The 26,681-nt window shown below is 39.9% G+C and overlaps 1 protein-coding gene across 1 annotated transcript in view; it reads left to right on the plus strand.

Moving 5' to 3' along the window:
• Positions 1-15,837: 15,837 nt before the first annotated feature.
• The window catches only part of scamp1 (secretory carrier membrane protein 1), a 60,130-nt gene continuing 49,286 nt past the window's right edge, over positions 15,838-26,681 (plus strand). The window contains exons 1-2 of the mRNA XM_062554603.1: positions 15,838-16,056; positions 19,482-19,559. Coding sequence (XP_062410587.1) covers positions 16,000-16,056; positions 19,482-19,559 — 135 coding nt within the window. The 5' untranslated portion in view covers positions 15,838-15,999. The remainder of the gene's footprint in view (positions 16,057-19,481; positions 19,560-26,681) is intronic.

A 26,681-nucleotide genomic window follows, 5' to 3' on the forward strand; every position in this document is an offset into this window, starting at 1 on the left:
TGAACGTAACCTTCGGTCATGTGTATTGGGAGTGGGATGCATCTTTCACGTTGATATGCAAGGACTTAGCATGCTAAGCGGAGCATTGGCATTGAATGAAGGAAGCCTGTGTTACTTGTGTGAGAAGTTGTGCTCATAGAATGAGAGATAGCGATAAAGTTTATTTAGTGACCATATTAATGACAGTTTATTTGGTTCTTTACAGACCACTATACATTATACGTTTATTCATGCTGTTGTATGGTGGAAGAAAACTCAATAAAGAAACTAAGGAGAAACTACTGCTTCACAACCAGTGTTCTAACCAAAGATTCTAGCGCTCTATGATCTTTGGTTCTAACTGACGCCACCCAAGCAACACAATCAATCAATCCATACAGTCCTTTAGCCCCATAGACAGTAAAAGATAGCCCTCATTAACAATCTCCGACTGGAGGAAGTTTGTACCTGTGCGAGTTAACCCTATTACACAGTACCGTTTACGCCGCTAGATGGCGTAATTGACCACATAATAACTGTAGTCACGAACAAAAAGGTTTCTTTTCTTTCTTGAAGGGGTTAGCGTTGCCGTTGCTGTATGTGTGTCCTGGCTTACAATTCAGTTTAATGAGCTTAGTATTCAATGCATTTCTGTATGCTGCAGATATATTATCTATATAAATAGCCATCTACCTATATTTCTCTGTATGTATGGAATCCTGAATGTCTCTGCTGGAACAATACAAAGTTAAACCCCATCTCTTCTCCGTCCTATATTCTAACCGATATACCATCCAGTATAGTGCCACTACCCTACCCGAATCAGTGCAAACCTATAACCTCCCCAATAATAATAGTAATAATAATTAGGTAAAAATAATAGTTTCTGCTTTAGGGAGAAATCTCAGAATTCCCCTCCAGCTAAGGAAAGTGGGAGCTATGTTTTTAGACTCAGTAGGCAAGCTTATGTGTGGAGACTTAAACTGTGAAGTTTGGCCCACTTATTGTATAGCAGTTAACAATTCTAGGTTCAATTAATTACATCCAACACAAAGTGTTATAGAAAGTATTACTGTGTGTTTCATTTAACTATTGTTCATGGTAAACATTTAATTAATTTAGGCTATGGGTGGTATAGGTGAAGTATTACCACACAGTTACTATTTAAAGCTACGTAATCCTTAATTGAGATTTCATTGAAAGTGATAGGTTGAACTTTTAAAAAGGGGTTTAAAAACTATTTTTGTACTTTCATTTTATTATGTCATACTGAACTGAATTCTAAGAGTTAAAAACAAAGGATACAATAAATGTTTTGTGATTGTTGCATTATGCATAGTATTTCATTTAGGATAAGCTATATCAAAGCAGGTAGAAGTAACTGTAGTCACTTGACATTTCTGAGGATTTACATATTTCCACCAGGGCAGTGGTAAAGACATTCTTCAGTGGAGGCACCACAGTTAATCACGCTATCAACATCTTCTTACCTTTTCTTCTGTTATTACTATTCTTTAACTTTATGGTAGACAGCGAGTCCAGCAAATTGAGAACCTAGGATCCTGTTTATGTTTATGAATGTGACTCCAGTATATGTTGAGACATACGGGTGGAAAAATAGGTTACATTTATATAATGCAAATGATTAAGTTAACAATATCATTGAATATGTTGTACAAACAAGAAGAGCGAAATGGTAAACTTTTAAGAAATCATTATCCACATCATAGTTTGACGCTGTGTGGGGTTATGGACTTGAGTTGACAGTTTTGCATGGAATTGCCCATACAGTATACATATATATATATATATATATATATATATATATATATATATATATATATATATATATATAAATATATTAAGATTTGACACATTGCAGTTTTTTAATGCAGGGATTATTTATAAATCAAAGAATTATGGGTAGATGTAGGTGAACTGTGCAACATGCAGTTTGTGGACAAGTGTGTGTGTGTGTGCCTTGTTGCCGGTGTACAGTATTTCTGAATATGAATGCTGTCTGGACAGGAAATGGCATAGCTTTTATCACATGCAACCAATCCAAAATCGATTTCATATTCAGAAACGTTAACCAGTAACAGCCTGGTTGCTTTGACATATCAACACCAAATTTCATCCTATTACACCATTTGAACAGGTGATTCGTCCTGTTTATTCTACCATCAATTTGAGGCTATAACACATTGCAACTTACTCAACAGTGAGTAAACAGCAGATGTTCCCGCAATACTCCTAACATTACTCGTATTTGTTCCAGAAACATGCCTAGTTCCTTAGGCTCCATCCTTCTTTCAGTGGTTACGTGTTTCATGCTGGCTACTCGTGAACAACTCATACATAATTCAACACAAGGTCTACAGACCTTAGAGGTGTACATTTCATTTCCATACATCAAAGCGTTCGCCCATGGCAGCCGATGAAATTCGATGGCGAAGCCTCCAAACAGGAAGTGAGGTCAAATCTCGGAAACGCTTTGAGGTGTCAAGACCATATTTGGTGGGATGATTTTGGACACCATCCAAAGTAACCTCAGTAGATTTGGTGCAATTTGGCCACTAGGGGGCGTCGCAATTAGCAAAAATGCATTTTGTCTCATACGGTATCTCTTTATGTCTTTGGGATGACATCCACATTTTTACATTGGAGGTGCTCTGGGACATACCACTGATGAACCTAGGGTCATTCCACCTCAATTCAACGGATTTTAGAGAAAATTTCTGCTTGACCATCTCAGATTTGCTTCAAACTTTTACCATCTAAAGAGTAACCATTTAAACTAACTCAGCCAAAATATTAGATCGGTATACCTAATACATCCAGAGAAAAACATTTTTGAACATGGTACCCCCCTTCTGATTTTTGGCACATTGGCGCCCTCATCTAAATCTGCAGCAAAGTTCAGATGTCATTATCTCAAAAAGTGTTCAAGCTAAAGACTTCAAATTTTCTGTGAATAATGATTGCTACCTATAGATTTCACATATTCATTCCTAAGTCGTATGTGTTGACTCTGACTGTGTTTCAATCTTGTGAAATCAGAAGAAAAATTGCAGATCTCTTTCACACCCCCACATTGGGTGCCCCATTACACAATTTGTAAGCAAAATGTTTGGCAAATGGTTATGTCTCTCTACAGAAGTGTTTAAGCTGTCTTTGAAAAAGTAATGAAGAGGTGTCTATGTTGCTTTTTTGTTGGAAGTATTGTAATACAAAACTGAAAAACAATCAATTTGGATAATATTGTATCTCCCCATTACAGAGGTATGACAAGCTATACCAATGAATTGAACACATCTCCAGAAAGAGTATGGAATGGGCTTTCAGACTGTGAAATTTCAAGATGGTATTATGGCTATGGTTATTGAAATGTTATTTTTGAAATATTGGTCTACTATAACAACACATTGCTGATATCCATGAACAGTGACATCTAGTGGCATTATATAGTGACAGCAGCAATTTATTTCGGAAATACAGGAAATATTTTATTAGTTCATCACTCAGCAAGTAAATGAAAATATAAATGTTTAACAGTATGAGACATAAACATCTGATACTTAGGAATAAGACAAGGATTATGAAATCATTAAATAATAGCACAAAAAAGCAACGCTAATTGTTGTAATAGACCAATATTTAAAAAAACGTTTTTTAATAACTGCAGCCATAATACCATCTTGAAATTTCACAGTCTGAAAGCCCATTCCATACTCTTTCTGGAGATGTGTTCAATTCATTGGTATAGCGTGTCATACCTCTGTAATGGGGAGATACAATATCATCCAAATTGATTATTTTTCAGTTTTGTGTTACAATACTTCCAACAAAAAAGCAATATAGACACCTCTTAATTACTTTTTCAAAGACAGCTTAAACACTTCTGTAGAGAGATATAACCATTTGTCAAACATTTTGTTTACAAATTGTGTAATGGAGCAAACAATGTGGGGGTTGAAAAAAAATTTGCCATTTTTCTTCAGATTTCACAAGATTGAAACACAGTCAGTATCAATACATACGGCCTACGAATGACTATGTGGAATCTATAGGTAGCAATCATTATTCACAGAAAATTTGAAGTCTTTAGCTTGAACACTTTTTGAGATATTGACATCTGAACGTTGCTGCAGATTTAGATGAGGGCGCCAATGTGCCAAAAATCAGAAGGGGGGTACCATGTTCAAAAACGTTTTTCTCTGGATGTATTCAATCTAATATTTTGGCTAAGTCAGTTTAAATGGTTACTCTTCAGGTGGTAAAATTTTGAAGCAAATCTGAGATGGTCAAGCAGAAGGCATTTGTTGAATTGAGGTGGAATGACCCCCTAGGCAACCCTTCACGTCAGTGTAAGAATTCGGCAATCGAGGGCAACGCCGCCAAACTCGAAGCAGCTTCGCGTCTTGGCCAAACTTTGGCGCTTTGACCTGAGGACGAGCGGTCGTGTCTCCTGCCGGGCGCTGTCGCGGCGCGTCTGAGCAAGCACACTTCGCACTTCCCACCGGGAAATGCATTCTAGTTTTGTCTTAAAACCGAATTAGTTAAAAACACCTTCGAAAAATGTCCCATCCACTTCCAATCAACTACTACAGTAGGCTTAGCTATTCATAAAACGTCTGTCAAAAAAAGAGAAGCAAACAACGTAATTATTAAGGCCACCATAATTTAAATTATGGCAGACATTCTGTTGTGTTTTGCGAGTAAGTGGAAGTAGCAAATAGTAAATGGAATACAGCTCTTAAAAAAACGCATGAAGGTCTGAATTGAATTACGGCTAGCTGAACCAATCAGATCATGAAATTACCATTAGAATTGACTTAGCTTGGCTGTTAGCCTGGTTGGGATAATAATTTAAATTCCCATGGTAACTTAAGTGCCATCTCTTTTGTGAAACCAAGTCAAGGGTAGATTCATCCAGGATAACCCAAAAATCATGGCTTAATCCCTTATCTAGGTTTTGTGAAATACCCCTCAGGACATGTTCCATTAGGCCATTTCATCCATCATGTCCGCAATGGATTCTGATAAGAATTGCATATTGAGCAACCAGCAACCATATTTTGATCAATCTTTTTAACAGTTTCTGGAACCAGAAATGTTCCCTGTCCTTGTGTACAGGTATAATTCATTCATTTATTTATTTATTCAGGGAAAATTGACTGAGCATGAAAACTCTTTTGCAGCAATGCCCTGAGTATAAAAGCAAGCAATAAAATAATAAAAAAACATAAAATAAGAACCATAAGCAAGTACAAATTAACCCCAAGAGGAACAGCCTTACTTACAAAATAAACATGAATAAATAAATAAATAAGTAATAAAACATATAAAAAAACATGTCAGTTAAAACAAGCACACTGCTGTACAGGACTCATATCATGTAATAAAACCTTGAAATTCTCTGTGGATACAAGTCTGTTGAGTCTCAACACCTCCTGCAAGTGGTTCCATTTGATTGGTGCAAAAGACTGAAAAGCTAATTTGCCAATCTCAGTTCTCACTCGAGGAGTTTCTAGTGTAATAAAACTTTGTGACCTTGTACTATGTCTGCCATGTCTAATTTTTAAAAGTGAAGTAAGGTAAGAAGGTAATTTACCTTGCAATGCCTTGTAAATAAATAGGAGGCAATGTCTTTCCCTCCTCTCATACAGAGAAGACCATCCTATATTCTCGTACAGTTTACAGTGATGAGTTTTAAAAGCATCACCTGTGACAAAACGTATAGCACTATGGTAAACTTTGTCAAGAGCTTTCAAGGTGGAAGGCGCTGTATGCATATAGAGAATATCGCCATAGTCTAGGACTGACAGAATGGTTGATTGAACAACAGTCTTTCTGCTCTCAAGGGAAAGGCAAGACCTAATCCTATATAGGGCACCTAGCTTAGCTTTAACCTTCTTGGTGAGCTCAAGCACATGTGTCTTAAAAGATAGCTTATTATCAAGCCAAAATCCAAGATATTTGTATTGGGCAACTTGTTCAATTTGTGTACCATTTAGGGAACATACAGTAAAAGCGTTAAGATCACATAGTTTTGATCTTGTAAAGAGCATAAATTTAGTTTTTGATTCGTTCAGAACCAGTCTAAGATTATTAAAACAGTTCTGAACATAGACAAAGGCAGACTGAAGGTAGGAAACAGCGCTTTCCATGGATTCTGCACATGCATAGAGAATAGTGTCATCAGCATAAAAATGAGTTTTACAATGTTCAAATGAACCACATATGTCATTTATATAGAGAGAAAACAACAAAGGGCCTAAAATTGAGCCTTGAGGAACACCATTTCTAAGACTTAATGCCTCAGAGGTCAAACCAGTTACATTTATACACTGTGATCTGTCGGAAAGATAATTATGGAACCAACTAGTGGATGCTTCATCCAGACCCAAAAGTGAAAGTTTTTCAAGAAGGCGGACATGATTGACAGTGTCAAATGCTTTTGATAGGTCAATAAACAAGGCTGCACAGTGCTTCTTGGAATCTATGGCTGTAGCTATATCATTCACAACCATAGTAGCAGCTGTAATGGTGCTGTGTCCAGTTCTGAACCCAGATTGAAAGGGACTTAAAATATCATTCGAAGAGAGAAAGGAACTAATCTGTTCATTTACAAAGGACTCTAACATCTTAGCTAAGCAAGGTAGCTTAGAGATGGGTCTATAGTTGTTTAAGTCATTGATATCTCCTCCTTTATGCAGAGGTGTCACTAATGCTGATTTCCAAACTTTTGGAATAGAGCCAGTGAGAAGTGATATATTAAAAATATGAGTTAAAGGTTCAGCAATGGAAGGGGCTGCTAGTTTTAAGAGATGAGGGTCTAACTGATCTGCACCCACTGAGCTCTTCATGCACTTGAAGCTGCACAATGCAGAGAAAACTTCAGCCTTACTTAATGGTCTAAAAGTAAAGGCAGAGTTGTTATTTAAAGGTGTAACACTCTCTTCTTGGACTAGGCCACACTGATCTTGTGATACAATCACACCACTAACCTGGTCAAACAGTGTGCCACACTTAATGAAGTGATTATTAAAAGCATTACATATCTCTTTTTTCTCCTGTATAATTTTCGAGTCCACTATAAGCTGCTGAGGGAAAGTAGGTGGAGCAACACCCTTGAGCGACTTCATCACTTTCCAGAACTTTGCTGGATTGCCACCACATTCAGACAGATTATTTAGATAATAGTTGGATTTGGCCCTCTTTATTAAGTAGGTACAAGTATTTCTTAAATGTCTAAAAGTCTGCCAATCTCCATCATTACCAGAGGATCTCGCAACTGCCCAAGCTTTATTTCTTTGAGAAACAATCACACTGATATCATGAGTGAACCAGGGGTTGCTTCTATTTTTTACCCTGAGTGTCTTAAAAGGTGCATGTTTATCTGCAAGTGTGTTAAGGATGGACTTGAAACGCTCAAATGCTAAGTCACCATCTGGTATATAGATAATTGAATTAAAATGACTATAATACAGGTCTTGTAAGAATGCCTGTTCATCAAATTTTCTAAAAGACCTCTTACAGATGTAAAGCGGCTCTGATCGTTTCAACTTGCCATTTCTAACACACCCCACTGGACAATGATCACTCCAATCCATAGGGAACACATAGATGTTTAAGTACAGATGCGGCCTATTAGTGAGAATGAGATCAAGTAGAGATGAGCGGCTGGGGAATTTCATGTTAGGACGCGTAGGTTCTGCGACCATTTGGGACAGATTTAATTCCGCACACATGTCTTTTAAATCAGCAGCCACCGGAGACAACCAGTCTAGGTTAAAGTCCCCTAGAATAATAGCTTCAGAATTTGAGCCTACCAGAGTTGATAACTGTTCTGATAGATTAAGTAAGGCATCAGGACTTGCAGAGGGGGGGCGATAAACACCCACCACGACTATGAAACAGCCACCTAATTGAACCCTGATGGCTAATAAGTCAAACTGACCTGGGACAGAAGTTGAGGTAATAAAAGAGCATTTTAAAGTGTTTCTAGTATAAATTGCTACACCACCACCACGCTTAACTCTGTCAACTCTAAAAATATTGTAACCATCAAGGTTGATGTCAGTATCAGAAACATTGTTATTTAACCATGACTCTGAGATAACAATAATATCAGGGTCAGAGTCTTTTGCCCATAGTCTTAGCACGTCCATCTTTGGAAGTAGACTCCTAGCGTTGATGTGCACAAAACCAGGCCCTTTACGATCCTTAAAACCACTTAAGTCCGATAAGACACAAGAATCCTCGGAGGACCTATTACCTGGATTCATTGTAGGAATAAGATTCATAGAGGTGTTTTGTCCAACAGCCGATTGAAAAGTGTCAGTCTGGTCCTCTGGATTGTGTGGGGTAGTGGGTGAGGGGACAAGGGGAGGGGCAGGCTGCCCAGAGAGTCAAAGTGGAGCAAAAGCAATGTAATTCAAAAGATTGAAAGTTAGCTGTCTAATTCCGTCCTTATTAGGGTGGATGCCATCTTTGTCATACAAGTCAAAGCGAGTCCAAAAATAGTCAAAGTTGCCAATAAAATTAAAACCAGCAGCTATACTGAAATTGTTGAGCCAACTGTGAAGACTGAACAGTCGACTAAAACATTCAGAGCCATATGCAGGAGAGGGTATGGGGCCAGATAAAATGCAACGCTTGCCAAGGGACTCAACTTTAAAACACAGATCTTCAAATTCCCTATGAAGTCTAGCAGACTGCCTCTCCATGACGTTATTGGCCCCAACGTGTATGATAATCATAGTGACAGAAGGATGGATTTCAAGAATTTTTGGCAACAAGGAGATGACGTCACTGATCTTACCATCATTTGCACAGTATGTAATACAGGCAGGAAGTTTTACCTGCCTGATTATGGAGTCACCAAACAGAAGAATTTGTGGAGCTGCAGTGTCATTGTATGTGTAAGCTGTAAGGTTTGAAGGGAGTTGGTAAGTGGCTGAGGAGGGATGTACCTCCACGGCACTAGGGGGTGCCTCAGGTGTGTCCTCTGAGGTGAACACGGAGTCTAGGAGTTGAGAAGAGGACCCCAGGTGGATGACGTCATCAGAGGTCGCGGAGGTGGATGGAGGAACAGCAAGCGCGTCGGGACGTTCTCGTGGTGGAATTTGGGCATCGGCTGTAGCAGGGGCTGATGCACAGCAGGCAGATGCACTGGACGGAGAAAGACAGCGACGCCGTTTTCCATGCAATTCAGAGGATGGAGGAGAGGTGCACCGTTTCCGAGACCTTTGACGAGTCGCCGGGTGAGACACTGAAGGGCCGGGCACCAGATTCCCAGGCGGAGATGTTATGGAGAGTTGACCAGCGGCCTCCCCAGGCGACCCTCCGGCAACGCAGATAGCCTGCACCGACGACCCGGGGCCTGCGTCCAGATCGGAAGGCACCGGCAGGCCACAGGATGTGTCTGCCCCTTGATGGAGGCGGTCAGAGGCCTCCGGTGCCGGCTCCGTAGCTAACGTTGATAGCCCTGGGGCTGCCGACTCAGTGTCTGAGAGCAGTTCGAGTGGCGTGAAGAAGTTGGACAACGGGATGGGAGAACCGTCACCAACAAACAGAGGGAGTGAACACCTCCGAGGGTCCTTCCTGCCCACTAGTTCCCAGGCAATGTGTGGGTCTGGTAACGAAGTAACGGTAGGAATGGAGGAGGTACAGAGAGCTGGATCAGTGACCTCGGGTTGGGCGCTTGGACGAAGGGAAGTGGATGGAGTGGAGTTCTGCCCTTAGGCTGGAGATGTTTGCATTTGAAGGAGGTGGTGAGGAGGCAGAGGGTAAGTGGTCTTCTGTAATCATGCTGATAGTTAGACCGAAAAACCTAGCTTACTGGCTAAAAACGAACCACGCTAGATCATGAGCTCCATTAGCGAACAGCTCTCACTACCGCGTCTCTCTCAGACCCCCATATTTATGTAAACCCTGTTTGAAAAGTTGGAATGCTGTAAAATGTAGGCTAAATAAATAGCCCTACAGGATGTAATAATCTGCACGTAAACCCGTATTTAGATGTAAAAAGGACATAGACAACATATCTAAACAAATGCTGAAACTGACATATTTGACTTTTTCATGAATATACAACCCCAATTTCATAAACATTAAATGTAAATAAAAACAGAATGGCCCTCATTTATGAAAATGAAATGTGCATAGAAACCATCATAAATTTGAGTGCAGAAATAATCTTACAACGGGGCTCACATGTGATTCATGAAATGCTCTCCAATTCCAGCGTACGAATAAATACGAATAAATATTGTTGATAAATCAGACGGCTGAAATCAATCGTAATTTAAATATCACACCCACATAGATTGGCAAAAGTATTGGGTCACTTACCTTGACTCACATATGAACTTGAATGATATCCCATTCTTAATCCATAGGGTTTCATTTAATGTTGGTCCACCCTGTGCAGCTAGAACAGCTTCAGTATTCAAGGAAGGCTTCCACAAGCTTTAGAAGTGTGTTTGTGGGAATTTTTTACTTCTGCCAGAACCGCATTTGTGAGGTCACACACCGATGTTGGACAAAGACACTGGCTCTCAGTGTCTGCACTAATTCATCCTAATGGTGTTCTACACTGTGTTCCAAATTATTATGCAAATCACATTTTTCTCTGATTTTCCTAAATATTGATGCAAAAGCCAGTCAGTCTAAGTCATTAACTGTTAGAGAATAATTGAAACTTTATTGAACAAACCTCCCAATGATAGCAGTATTTTTTTTTTTTTTTTAAATAGAAAACCCAAAATGCACTGTTCCAAATTATTATGCACAATTATGCATATTATGTTTCAAGATTTGGTTGTAAAGAGGTTGTAAAGCACTAACATGGCAATTTGTTGAATTTGCAGCATTGCAGAGGTGATACAAATTAAATCAAAAGTTATTTCAATCAAAAACATCTCAACAGGACAAGTTCCATGTTATCATAGGACCCCTTAATTGGTATCACTTTCACAATTCATACACACACGCACACACACACACACACACACCTGACTGCCCTCCTACCCCACCTTAACTTAAAGGAGCATTTCACCCATTTACATTAAGCTATCTATTGTTAGAAACCCAGTCATATTTTCGAATGGTCGTGCATCATTCCCTCATTTTCCCCTGAGATGGGAGAAAAAAGCCGAAAATGTATTTTTGGGTCATGTGGATAAAATCCAACAACTCCCAGAATCCCTTGCCTTTCACTGCCTTACCAGCACCCACCAGGAAGTAGACAAGTACACAGAAGGACTCATTAATGTAACATTTTGGCATTAATAACGATTCTAAAATTAAAACGATCATTGTTTTATGTTGTACTCAATCTTGTGGCCATATATCAATGTTGCTGGTCTTCAAAAGGAATTAGCGAAAAAATCGCGAAAAAAGCCAAAACGTTAATTAAGATATTTCCATGTCAATTGTCCCGCAAATTGACAGCATATGCTAGAATACCCGACTTTTAACAAGTATTAGTATCGCTAATACTATTTGTGCAATAACTTGTGAATAACATTAGGATAACTGACCTTGTGAGAGCTAGTCCATTCTAGCTTGAGCTAGCCCAGGCAAAGGCTAATCGACAGCCAATGATCCTAATCGACGTCCAGGCTTGCTGCAGGCCTTGATGGAGGCCTTGATGTTCTGTGCTGTATTACAGCTCGTACAGGTCATCTCGTGCATCAAATTCACATACCAGATCTTCAGAATTCCCATTTGCCATATCAGTTTCAACATCAGCATTCAATGAATTAGTATTTAATATTAAATCGTAGTTACTTATCAGCTTTCTCCACAGACCGGGAGCCTATAGCTTCCAAAAAAGATGGCGGCTATATATTTTAGTTTCTGCAAGTGAAGTCCCACCGCTAGCGCCCCCTCTTGGAAAAATGAGGAAAGTGTTTGTAGTTTCATCTACTCGACAAAGATATAGGACTTCCTGCTTTCAATGATGTAAAATGACGATTTTTACATCATTGAAAGCAGGAAGTCCAACATTGAAAACCGTATTTCTCCCGTCTCAAGGCAAACTGAGGGAATGTTGCACGGCCATTCAAAAACATGACTGGTTTTCTAAAGATACAAAGCTTAATGCTAATCTGTGAAGTGTCCCTTTAACTCCCCCAATTCACTGCATCACAGAAAGCATCATAAGACACTGCCCCATACACACAGCACAATGCCCCCCCAACACCACACACACTGCCCTACCAGCATCTTATTAAGCCACATACATACAACACCCTGCCCACCACCCTCTGAATCATCAGTATGCCACTGCCCCACACACAGCACGTGCACACACACACACACACACACACACACACACCTGACTGCCCTCCTACCCCACCTTAAAGGGATAGTTCGGGTTTTAAGACACAAAGTTATATGGGTTCCCTGTCAGCAACGTTGTGCATCAGCACTGACTTACCCCGCAACAGCGTCCTGTGAGCCGAGATCCAGCCGGTTTTTGATGCTGAAGAAAGTAGTCCGGCAAGTTTCTGGGGTCACGAAAGTAAAGTGTTTTTCTTCTCAAAACCATATGCGTTCAAAAGAGTGATATACAGTGCCTATAGAAAGTTATCATACCCTTTTGAAATAGTTCCTTTTTTTGTCTTACAGCCTGAAATCAAAACCCATTTTAAAAAAAAATCTTTTCCAGTTTTATTTACAAATGTAGCTGTGCAACATCAAAATAATGAAACAAAAGTCAACAGTTCTGAAAATTAATAAAAAATTAAAAACTAGAATAACAGGGTTGGGAAAGTCATCATACCCCTGACTTAATACTTTGTAAAGCTTCCTTTTGCTTTCATTACAGCCATCAATCTGTTTGGATATGTCTCTATTATAGCTTTGCACACCTAGACAGGGGAATATTTGCCCAATTTTCCGTGCAGAATTGTTAAAATTTAGTCAAATTCTGTAGGGAATGGCGATGGACTGCTCTCTTCAAGTCAATCCACATATTTTCTATAGGATTTAAGTCAGGGCTCTGACTTTGCCACTCAAGGATATTCACCATCCTATCCTTAAGCCACTGCTTTGTTCTTTTGGCAGTATGTTTAGGATTTTTGTCGTGTTGGAAGGCGAATGACCTCCCCATCCTCAGCTGTTTAGGAGAGGGACGCAGGTTTTCCTCAAGAATTTTGGTGTACTTGGCAGCATCCGTTTTCCCTTCTATCCTGACCAATTGCCCAGTCCCCGCTGAAGAGAAACATCCCCAAAACATAATGTTGCCCCCACCATGCTTCAAAGTAGGTATGGTGTGTTTTGGGTGTGTTTGGGTGTGTATACTGTGTTTGGTTAGCGCCTGGAGCTCAGTCCAAAAACTTCAATCTTAGTCTCCAAAAAGTTCGATCTTAGTCTCATCTGACCATATAAGCTTTTTCCACATGGTAGCAGAATATTCCAGATGTGTTTTTGCACTGAACTCCAAGCGCAATGTTTGGCGAAAACCAACACAGTACACCACCCAAAACACACCATACCTAGTGTGAAGCATGGTGGGGGCAACATTATGTTGTGGGGATGTTTCTTTTCAGCGGGAACTGGGCAATTGGTCAGGATAGAAGGGAAAATGGATGCTGCCAAGTACACCCACATTCTTAAGGAAAACCTGCGTCCCTCTCCTAGACAGCTGAGGATGGGGAGGTCATTCGCCTTCCAACACGACAATAATCCTAAACATACTGCCAAAAGAACAAAGCAGTGGCTTAAGGATAGGATGGTGAATATCCTTGAGTGGCAAAGTCAGAGCCCTGACTTAAATCCTATAGAAAATATGTGGATTGACTTGAAGAGAGCAGTCCATCGCCATTCCCTATAGAATTTGACTAAATTTTAACATTTCTGTACGGAAAATATTCCCCTATCTAGGTGTGCAAAGCTATAATAGAGACATATCCAAACAGATTGATGGCTGTAATGAAAGCAAAAGGAAGCTTTACAAAGTATTAAGTCAGGGGTATGATGACTTTTCCAACCCTGTTATTCTAGTTTTTCATTTTTTATTAATTTTCAGAACTGTTTACTTTTTTTTCATTATTTTGATGTTGTACAGCTAAATTTGTTAATAAAACTGGAAAAGATTTTTTTTTAAATGGGTTTTGATTTCAGGCTGTAAGACAAAAAAAGTAACTATTTCAAAAGGGTATGATAACTTTCTATAGGCACTGTATTTGCACCACAAAAACGTTGTCCAGGAAAAATTCAAACCTCGTTATCACTTACTTATTTTTCGCGATTCCTATCACTGCGCGCTACTGACAGCTGGACAACGTTTTTGTGGTGCAAATATATCACTCTGTTGAACGCATATGGTTTTGAGAAGAAAAACACTTTACTTTCGTGACCCCAGAAACTTGCCGGACTACTTTCTTCAGCATCAAAAACGATCAAAAACCGGCTGGATCTCGGCTCACAGGACGCTGTCGGGGGGTAAGTCAGTGCTGATGCACAACGTTGCTGACAGGGAACCCATATAACTTTGTGTCTTAAAACCCGAACTATCCCTTTAACTTAACTCCCCCAATTCACTGCATCACAGAAAGCATCATAAGACACTGCCCCACACACACACCCCCTGATAGAGAGCATGAGCATGCTAACATGGATTTGTGTGAGGAGAAAAACAATTCTGAAATATTTGATAATTTGAAAAAAATATGAAAAATGATGGTTAAGAATGAAATGTGTTGACATTTTATCAGACCCCGCCACAAATTTGGCCCCCCCCCAATGTTGACATCATGGCTACGGCCTTGCCTCCAACCCCTACATATATACAGTACACCACTATGGGTGTCCCTTGGTGCGCCCCAACCCTACTAATGCTTATTTATAGGCCTGACAATAAACTTTGAACTTTTGATATTAGTATTTCTTTCTTTTACTTGTTGGTTGTATGTTTTGTCTTATTTTAAATGATTAATCACCATAAAGGACACCAACTCCCACATGGCGTGCCCCAGGGATCTGTGCTCGGCTCCCATCTTTTCACTACATGCTGTCCCTTGACTGGATTATCCGTCAACATGGATTCCACTAGATTCCACTAGAGGTGGCACGGCTCATGAAAAAATCGGAACCGTTCAGTCTCATTTCGAGGTATGTGTGCACTGTGCATTAGGCTACGGTTTTGACAGTTCATGGCATGCGTATACGCTCATGCACATATGTGACGCCAGACAGCCCCCCCCCCCGCGTGAAAAAAGAGGTGTGGAGTGCTGCAGCGCAAGTGGGAGAGATAACGGAGGCAGCCTAAAGTTGGAGGATGCACCAGCTTCGCAGAAGTCTGGCGTGTGCAAACATTTTTGGATGTAAATGTGGTAGATATACTGTACTGCAGATCAGGGTGCGGCACAGTTTGTCTCGTCCAAATTAGAAGTTTGAACGCAGTTGTAGGCCTACTCAAATTCAGGCTATAGTAAGGACAGAAGTAGCCTGTGCCAACTGAGATGCTGTGGATTTCATATTCTATGCAGGGCCCAAAATACGACACAAAAGGTAAATTGTAGTGCCCCCTAGAGTTGTGGTGAGGTAATTAAAATAAAAATATTTGAGATCCCTGCATGGCTAGGAACCTATACCCACTAAATTTGGTTCCTGTAGGTTTTACGGTTTACTTGTTTAAATGTTTGCTACATAGGACAGAAAAAGAAAATAGTAGTCTAGCTATAAAGCCAGCAAGCTTCTCTGCTTGGACCTCTGCACAGGCGCATATTATTCAGTGCCTATTTTTCTTCACGATAATAACTTGTTTTTCGCTGACTTAAATATATATGGCTTTATAATTATGAAGTTTCTGCGCAGCTTGCAAATGATTCGATGAGGTATAATGATCGAAGGCACACATCACTTCCTATCCTGCCATTTTGCTGCTGAAGCTGAAAGAAACCTGAAGCCTTGGAACAGTGAAGGGGTAACGTTACGGTTAACGTTTAGGCTGTGTATTGTCAGCCGAAAGCTCGGTCTTAAGAGGTTTAAGCTTACGTAAGAATGTCGGATTTTGACAGCAACCCATTTGCGGATCCTGATTTCAGCAACCCATTTCAGGTGAGTTGTAGAAAATAGAGTCACGGTCGATAAGTTAGCTGCTATCCTATGCTAGCTCCCTATTAGCTTGCTGAGTGGTCTATAGCTTGATTCAGGTACAATTTAGGCTAGTAAGTTAACTAGTAGGCCTCTTGAGTTATTCAGTGTTCATGTGTGGATGTCTGGAGTTAGTTGTTAACGCAATATTAGCGATATTATGTTTTGCTTTAGCTGAGGGGGGAAATTGGCATTGGAAGGAGTTCGCTGTCAGGTGTCTGAACATTTAGCTAGCAGCTAGCGTAAGCTAATATCCGCCAACATGAAGTTAGCTAAACGTCACTGTTTTGAAATGTAATGTTAGCTAACTACGCTAACGTTATATTTGCGTTTGCATGCATCTGTTTCCTTGATGCAGTGTTATTCAGATATCGCAACTTAATTTAAGTTAGATCAACTAAGTTCGGTAGGAATGAAAGGAAAATAAAGCTGGTCATAGTTTGCAACGTATAGTTAATGTTAAGTTTGTCAGAGCAAATTTGTGCTGTCAACTCAAAATATTAGCTACATGGATGACAAGTTAATTCCGAGTTCATATTGAAATTAGACGGAATAATGTGTCATTCGTTGGCCTTAAATCTAAATGTTGACATGTCACGTCATGTTTCTTTGGCTTAGCATCTATCTAGCTTGGTTAGACAGGTCGGAAGACACCACTTGAGCTGCAACCTCGTTTCCGGTGTTGCTGGTCCAATTTGTTTGACGGTGTTGTGTGCCTTCTGGTTTCTCCACCTACTGGTTTCCTGTGCTCATAGTCTACCACAGCAGCAGAAGTTGTCATACATTCACAGACACGTTTTTGAAGTCGCTTTTCGTGTACTGCACTACATTCATACTCATGTACTACGAGCACTCGGATAAAAAAACATGTAAAGTATTGCAGACTAGCAATAACATGGATTCGGTCCTGCAGCGAAACTGATGCCCTTCACCTGTCCCTACTCACTGAGCTAACTTATCTCTTCTCGTTCAGCCATGCGAGTTTCTATCCTACCACCAATTAGGCAACACCCAGACAGCATGTTCTGATTTAGGCAATCTGAAACAAGTGGTTGCCCTTTATAATTCTGGCTACATTGGGCTGCAACGGTCGTCAGTGCACAGTGGGCACTATTTTATCTTTGTGGTTAATGTCTTGGGTGCTGACGTTATTATAGTAAATTGGTATGGTAAATAGTAAGAATGCACCATCCCGAGATATGTTCAAGGATTGAATGAAGCGAGTTTGCAAAAATATGTATTACTACAACATTAAAATGTTTAATATTTAAATATTTAAATGCATCGATCTCGTGCTATCACTCTCCTTTCATATACTGTGAATTTATTTATTATTTATTTAATGACTTTTTAACCAGATATAAAGCTTGTCTTTATTTGAAACACACACACACACACACACACACACACACACACACACACACACACACACACACACACATATGTATATAATAATTTACTTGCAAGCTTGTGCAAATGCTGCCAATCATCTAACAGTTGTAACTCCATAGCCTTATAAGGTATTGTTATAATATATTGCCAATGCTAGATTTAAAAGGGAATGTGACGCCGATTTAGAGATAATGCTGATATTTTGTCAGCAAAATGTTCTGATTTTCAAGAGCCATCCTCGAAATCTGTGCTGAATGGCATCTGACTTCACATTTGCCTATGCCTTGAACATTTCATAGGAAGGTTTCCCCCCATATCTCCCATTAGTGCTGTGCGATACTACGGTATATATCGTTGTACGACAGAAAAATGTCTCGTACGATACAGTCCTCTACCGGAATATCGTAATTTTAACGTGGCTGTGACTGCTCAGATGATTTAATTGCAGGTGTGTTGCCGCTTCTCGCAGACAACAACCTTAATTTACTGACTCGGGATGGGTGGCCAGGCAAATGAATGCAGGCAGCTAATAGTAAACAAATTAAACTTTTTTGACGTTGGCATAAAGACTAGTGTTGCACGGTGCACCGATACCACAAAAGTATTGCAATACCCTGAAATTAAAAATGTCACAACACCTAATGTTAGCCTACTTTACAATACTTTTAAGAATTACTGTGTTCTTCTGAAGAAGCGGTGCGCGCAAGGCAGGTCTCCCCTAAAAGCTAGCCTGTGGCTTTACGTCTTTTCCCCCTCACACACTCGTATGCGCAGCAGTGCTATTAACAGCGAGACAATGGCCCAATCCCAATGTCCGGACTCACGAACTCACAGACTTTGGTGCGCGTTCTCGCGAAATTTTTAAGGGTTTAGGGCTGTCCCAATGTCGAATTACAACGGGCGGGAGGGTTTGAGTACAGACTTACCGAGCCCTTTCCGTGAGTCTGCATCGGTGCAGACTTTAACCTAAGGGAATTACCCACAGTTCAAACTGTTGTGACGTTTACCGCGGAGATCATAGAAAAATCCGGAAATGAAGGTAAACAACAGCACGCACGACACACGTGCATGGTGCAAATGTTAGCAACGTCTTTGTTAGTAAACATTGCCAAGGTACATGTGATCTCGTGAAGTGCTGTCCCAATCCCAAATACCTATCTGAGCCTATGTGGCCTCACACACTCACTCACTTAGCACCTGAGATCAATTAAGTCTGTGAGTCTTTAGTTCTTAGTCTTTAGGGCTGACATTGGGATTGGGCCATTGCTGCTAGTTTAAGTGATGCTATTGTAACACACAATTATAGGCTAATATCAAGTTGATTTGCTCACTTGCATCTCAAATGTGTGTTGCTAACCTATCTAGGCTATGGCATTTCAATTTCAATTTCAATTTCAATTTAATGTCGCTTATAGAGCGCCAATACATTACACATGTCTCATGGCGCTTTACAGAGTGTTAGACATTTAGATCATTTAGGCTTACTATTTGGTTTAACGTCATTATTTTCTCTCATGTATTTCTTAGTGACAAGCACTCAATTACACCTACACAATTACAATTACAACCATTATTTCTTAAATTATAAGAAAAATTTGCATTCATGTGTGGATGTAAATATATAATTTTAAGTAGAAATACTATGTCGGGATATATATCGTTATCGTGGTATAGAATTGCCTAGCACTATCTCCCATAATTTATTTTAGAAAAAAATGGCCTTAGTCTCTAATGGGTTAAGTGAATACTACTTGTTGATTTTAGAAAAGGTAACAGATGTTTTGTACTCGGAATAAATTATTTGGCTTTTGCTACAAAACTGCCATCCTCTGGGGCACCGGCCATACAACATGCTCTTTACTAAAACAGGAAAGAGAATAGCCAACATTATTGTTTTCTACCATGTTAATGGTAGCTATGTTGACCAGTTAATGGGAGGGATACCATATAAGATTATCATCATCAATAAAGTCTACTGTTATCACTTTTATTTACAGGATCCCTCAGTGACACAAGTAACACAAAACGCTCCCCCTGGGTTGGAGGAATATAACCCCTTCACAGATACAAAGCCGGTAAGTCTTGCTGGACCTCACTCACACACAGTCCCAGTTTCCAGGGCCCGTATTCACACAGAATTTTAAGGCTAAAAGTAGCTCCTAACTGGCGAATTTAGGAGAAACTCCTAAAAATAATGGGCGTGTCACTCCTAACTTAAGGACTCCTAATTTTTTTCACTAAAAGTTATTCACAAAGAATTTTAAACCTAAAAGGAGCTCCTAAGTCTAGGACAGCTAAAAATAACTCCAGAGGACTTCTAACTCACTAAGACCTATTCACAACCCGCTTTTAGTGGCATTTCACGTTGCGATGTTTTGAAATGAACGTGTGGTTACAGGAGCTGTCATGCAAGGGAATGATTGTGCATTGCAACTAAGAATGCAAATGCAATAATGCCACCAACAATTAAAACCACCATTGCATGTAAACTAAATGTAACGTCTCACTGTGCCTAATTAAATTAAATCGTTTCTCCTCTTTGCAAATGTAGGCTACAGTACGTGTTTCATACAGATTAATTTAAAACATGTGGCAAAGATGCTGCTCCAGTCCGTAGTGTTTAATTATGCCTAGGCTATTTGCTTTACTCTTTATTCATTTAAGCCAGGGATGGGCAACTTTCATGACTAAGAGGGACACATTTTTTTATCATCACCATCAGAGGGCCAAATGTGGCCGCGCACTTCCGCACATCTGATGCTGATGCAAAATAATTCTGAATAAGAACACATATGTCAATTTTCATGCTCAAATGCATTTTTTACATAGACTCCCTAACAACAAATACAAATATTTTACAGCCAGTGATAAGTATTATTTTCAGTGCAAAGGGCTCACATAAATCACCATTCAATGATGGCACAATATTGAAAAACAATGGCCCATCATGAAGTGCAATTACAAGCCTCATATTCAATGCATTTATGCTCCCACATGTGGCCCGCGGGCCGCCAGTTGCCCATCCCTGATTTAAGCTATGCCTATTTATTCATCATCTTCCATCCTTCACAGCCCCATGCATTCTCACCAGCTAAGACCTAACACCTGTCACTCAACTCGTCATCGTAGGGGAGGTTTTTGCCATCATTCCCGCGTTATAATCATCAGCCAATCAAGGTCAAGGCCGTAACCAGGATTTTTAAAATACCGAGGTCAGGGCCATCGCTAGAAATTTTGGGCATCCCGAAATGCCAGGGGGGTTCTTCCGACCCCTCTGATCATGTTGCCAACGACATAGAACTATATATTTGTTCATTGTATAACATGTTTTGTTCATAACTTGAACCAACACACTTTTCCACAATATTCTTTTTGTAGAGCCTCAAGAGCCTTTTCCCAAACTGACTTTGGTTATTTAAACTGGACCCTACTCCTTCTGTGATTAAGAATGCTCTGCATCTCCTCATCAGTGTAGGGAATGCTGCATATAAACTGCAGGGTCATAGCTAGGGTTGCCAACTATGTGAAAATAACATAAGGAACATTCAATGTGAAATGGAGCGCGGGGCGTGGAGCTTAGCTTCTTTAAGTTGAGGCCTGGTTATGGCAGACTTTGGGGTCATAGGGCCCACCTACACGTACCTACACCCCACCCCCCATCAAATCATCATTATGATGATCATTACAATGATTATTATGCTATATAGTTAGACATGCACTTTCACTTCAAAGCAGTCAATGTTTGAAGTGCCAAAATTGTTCACAAAAAGTTTGTGAAAACTATGCATATGCACATGTTAGCGTGGCATATGCACATCAGAGGCCTGCTTTACTAATGTAAGATATACGTACAATAGTGCATTGCTTTTCCATGGTTGCATGGGAGAATGGAGAAAAAATGGATATGGTTTATAATGAAATTTCATTTGAATGCCTGAATGTAAGGATTCAGGAAACACAATAGCAACTTTTGTCTATGGTAAACGGCCGTGCAGATAGGCGAAATCTGGAGATCTTTAAATGAAAGACTAGATCTGACCATGATCAAATTTGACTAAACGATACTCAATCCTTGAATTTCCCCTTGGGGATCAATAAAGTACCTATCTATGCTAATCAATGTATTGTACATCCTCTGCTCTGTTTTTATGGGAGTTGCGAGAATCCACGTTGTTCTATTAAATGTCGTTAAATAATTATAGCCTTCCAACAGGTTGACGCAGAGCTTTGCCACCAACGTAGTTTCAGTTTCTGTCACGCAAACGCGTACACGCATGCATTCAATGAACGTTCACACTTAATTGTATGGCTCTATGTTTAATCACATCAATTTTGTGTGTGTTTTTCATTGTAACGTGCGTGCATTGAGGAGTTTCTTAAAATACAGAACAAAGAGCGTTCCGTATCAGTTCAATACGGAAGAAGACTTAAGGTGTAACACTTATAAAACGAAACTTGAAGAAAAAAATACCGAGGACATGACCTCGGTGTCCTCAATGGTAGTTACGGCCATGATCAAGGTGGTCACTTTAATCAAGCTCGTGCATGAGTAATGACGTCAACCATAGCAACGAAGACTCACTATTAGTTTAGGAGTTGTCGTTTCTCCTTTCTAAAAGTAGCTCTGAAAGGCTTTGTGAATAACTTTTAGGAGAAAAGTGATATCGATGAGCATGAGCCTGTAGGTGAGCAGTAGGTGATGTCGGGTGGCAAACTTTATTAAAATACGGGAGAATTGTAAGTATTTTTCGCGGATTGAAGGTAGAATTCAATTAAGAAACAGTTTTTGATTTTGAATGGGCCACTTAAAGGGATATTCCGCCATTTTTGGAAATACGCTCATTTTCCACCTCCCCTCGAGCAAAACAATCGATATTTGTTCGTGTCTCCTCTCAAGTTAGAAAGTGTAAGAAGACCAACTGAAAATGAAGCCTGGCGTTTTTCTAGGCTGATTTGACATATGAACTACACTCTCATCTGGCGTAATAATCAAGGCAACTTGCAAACTACTGGCACTACTACTGCTTGTTGTCTATGGGGACTATTTTCAGATGCTGCGTACAATATCACTGCGCCTATGGTACGTTAGCAAGTTGCCTTGATTATTACGCCTGATGAGAGTGTAGTTCCATGTCAAATCAGCCTAGAAAAACGCCAGGTTTCATTTTCAGTTGGTCTTACTGCACTTTCTAACTTGAGAGGAGACACGTTCTAAATGGGAAAATTACCAGAAATCTTAGTCACTTTTAAACATGAAGCTAGCAGGCGAGAAGCTAATGGTCTAATCCGATTCAATGATCTATGCTAGGCTGAAGCTAAAAGTTGTATCGCCAGACTCACAGAATGGCTGGATGAACGGGAACAAGGTAAATATCGATTGTTTTGCTCGAGGGGAGGTGGAAAATGAGCGTATTTCCAAAAATGGCGGAATATCCCTTTAAGTTGGCGTTACGCTCCAGTGGCATACTTTTTTTGATCTGATTGTTTCCTACTCTGATTGATGGCATCTGATGCAACAAAGACGCCAGGAGTTTCAAACAAACTAAAAAGATCTGAGCCCCCGAACAAACGCCTTAACTCGGAATTAGACAGCAGTCTGGATAATTCTTTTTCTTTACGCCCGATATGGAAGGAATCTTGAGCGATATAAATGAGAAATTAAAGAAACTTGAGAAAGAAAGTTGGACTCAATGTCGGACGATATCAAAGATTTAGAGACTGTGATTGCAAATGGGATATCCCTGGAGCATACACGCAAGGATCTTGAGTCTGTGAAAGAAAAGGTTAAGAGGGTGCAGAGGTCTGTCAGAGATGTTACCAGGGAAAACCTCAAGCTGAAGGAGAAAATGCTGGAGATGACCGCGCGCTCAATGCGAGACAACTTGATATTCAGCGGTATCCCCGAGAAGAAGGATGAGAATGTTAGAGACGTCTTCAAGGCTTTTTTTACAAACGAGCTGGGTATCAAGGAGGAGATTGTTCAGCGGATTACTTTCCACAGAGTGCATAGACTCGGACCAGCAAGACCCAAGAAAAGTTCCTATTCGAACGTTGCGGCGGAGGAGCAGGCCAAACCAAGAGCCATCATCGCCTGCTTCGAGCAGTACACGTACAGAGAGATGGTCTTCGGACTGGGACCAAAGCTTAAGGGGAAAAACTTTGGCATTAACCAGCAGTACCCTGTGGAGATTATGGACAGACGTAAAGCACTACTTCCCATATTTAAAGAAGAGAAAAAGGACAAAAAAGAAAAGGGCAGGGTAAGACTTGTTGCTGATAAACTCTATATCGACGGCGAATTATACAAAGACATAACAATCACAACATGGCTCTATTTACTGGAGATGAGTGAAGATGATAATTAATAGCCTATAGAGGTGAATCAAAATGAATTTGAATTGATCTCCCTAGAATAAGTTTTGTTGTTGTTGCCACTGACATAGCCCTTTGTGGTCTTTTAATGTAATTTAGGTATGTTCCTTTTATTTGTTTTGTCTTTTCTTTTGTTTTGTTTTTTGTTTGTTTTTGCATTCATAACATTTTGCTTTCAGAATAAGGCCACTAAGATTAATAAACTCCCATTGGCAGGAAAGTTATTTGAGTTAAAGTATTATGAGTCTTGAATCCCTGCGTATTGCCAGCTATAATTGTAATGGACTGGCTAATGACATAAAAAGAAGTGAAATATTTACTTGGTAAGCTGAAAAAAAGGATTTGGATATAATTTGTTTACAAGAATGGCATTCTACTCTGGATGTTAAAGAAAAATGGAGGCGAGAATGGGAGGGGTCCATTTTCTTTAATCATGGAGCAAGAAACCAAAAGGAGTTTTGATATTGTTTAGAGAGCATCTTGAAACTTGTGTGCATAAAATAGAACAGGATATGGATGGTCGTATAATAATTTTAGATGTGGAAATTGAAAGTAGACGTTTCTGTTTGGTTAATATTTATGCTCCAAATGATAACGATCCAACTTTTTTTGATATTGTTTATAATATGATTCGAAATGATGACATTCCTGTAATTAAAGCTGGAGACTATAATATTGCCCTCCAGCCCTCCAAAAACAGGGCCGGAGAGGGCAGGGACTGTCATGGACAGAAAATACATGCTCTTACTTACGTCTATGATGTCTACAATGGATCTTTTTGATATTTGGAGATTAAAAAATCCAGACTTAATTAGATATACTTGGAGGCGGAATGCTTCTGCAAGTAGAATAGATTTTTTCTTGATTTCTTTCTCTCTTATAGCAAAAGCTACTCAAGTAACAATTGCTGAAAGATTTAGATCTGATCATCATCTTATTATATTGGAATTTAAGTTTGCTGACATTGACAGGGGTAAAGGCTATTGGAAATGTAATCAATCGTTGTTGGAAGATGGACATTTCATTGTTAAAACTAAGCAATTTATCTCAGATTTCTTTCTTTTTAACACTGGTTCAGCAAATCCACACATTGTATGGGATGCATACAAATGTGCTTTTCGAGGCCATGCTATAAAATTCTCCTCATGGAAGCATAAACAAACCTGTAACAGAGAAAGAATTCTATTAAACGAGGTGCTAAACATCTACACAAAAAACATAAGAATCTATCAGAATAAAATCAAAGGAATTATATACAGATCGTACGGGTTGAGAATGCTCCTTTCTTTGCCGCACACCGGGAATCCCGAAGGTTTGGGACTTTGTAATTAAAACTGCAACCGCAGGGGGCCAACATAAGACCGCCCTAATAACATGCAGGTTCGTCTCATGCTGGAAAAACACTCTGGTCAATGGAGAGGGAGGGAAATGCTTATTAGGCCTACCTTCTTTCAATGAAACAGCAGTGTCTGCTCAACTTATCACGGATATGCTGCATAGGATAAGTCACAAAAACGAACGCAATGTTTAGGACAATTAGCTAAACGGGGATGCCTTTGCTAGCCAAAAAGTAGGCTAGTTATTTTTATTAGGCCTACGTCAACTTTCTAAAGCATGCAGTTTAAGAAGGCTGGTGCGTGTTACATCTAAATAAAAAGTGCATGTTATATTTAACCCCGCGCTCTGCTGCGCTGTGAAATCGGCTACAGCATTGCCGGGACATTCTAAAACTCTTAACATGAAAAGCTTAACGTGAAAATTAAGATAACGTCCATAATGATTGGAATTTGGATTCGATATTTTGAGAGTTGTATATGCTTATGAGAAGTAATAGCCTATAAGAGAGAAATTTGGTGATCATTGGTCGTTGTTTTCCAAACTTATTCCACGTTAAGCCTTTTTGTATGAAAAGAAGAGGAATGCCGGTGCAACGCAGATGTCTTCTTTTGTAGGCTATTTAAAAGGTGCAAAACATTAACTAACGTTTCGACATTACAAACGTCTTCATCAGAGTCGTAAATATGATGACCATAAATTGTTCATCATAGTTGTATAAGTACCAGATTGTCGCACAACAGAAGCGCGGAGAACTTTCCTTTGTAGGCCTATGCTTATGCAGGCATGAAAACTCCTCACCTTTCGGCGAAATTCGCCGTTTTGAATAAAAAATAGGTGACTTACACGATTCGTGCAGATCCGATGAGAAAATATTTAGGAGGGGGGGGGGGGTGTCAAGGTGAATTGAATTTATAACTGAGTCATGCGCAGACGCTAACGCATCTCGAGGTGTTTCCAGAGCTGCATTTAAAACGTGTCTAATCAGCAAGGGATGCGTGAATGTAGCCCCTGCCCTATGCGTTTAATAAACATTAGTGGAAGCTAATTGTTGACATAGACGCAACGCGAACAGAACGCGCAAGCCAAGTATAGCCTAGCCTCCCTGCTGTGAGCGCAGATAGATGCGTCTGAGATGTCAGGTGGAATAGTGATCCTGGCGAGGAGAGATGCCGAGGGATTTCACAGGTGGGCTAGTTGAAACTTTCAACTTCTATTAGAATAAGACGCTGAGACTAGTGTAGCAACGTAGCAGGATGAAAGGAGCTGAAAGTTAGCGAAATTAGACAAACATGTAGACATAACGAGTTATTTTGATGAAGAATACGTGCAGTTTGAACCATCTAGATCGGCAATAGGTGAAGCAAATAGGCAGACTTTATCAGTATATCATATAGCCTATCAAAGGCTAGTGTGACAGTTGAATTAAATGCTCATATTGTCCAGAGACGTAGTTGATTGACATGATAATGCTGTCTTTAAGAAACGTG

The sequence above is a fragment of the Sardina pilchardus genome, chromosome 14 (assembly GCF_963854185.1).
Source record: "Sardina pilchardus chromosome 14, fSarPil1.1, whole genome shotgun sequence".
NCBI lineage: Eukaryota > Metazoa > Chordata > Actinopteri > Clupeiformes > Clupeidae > Sardina > Sardina pilchardus.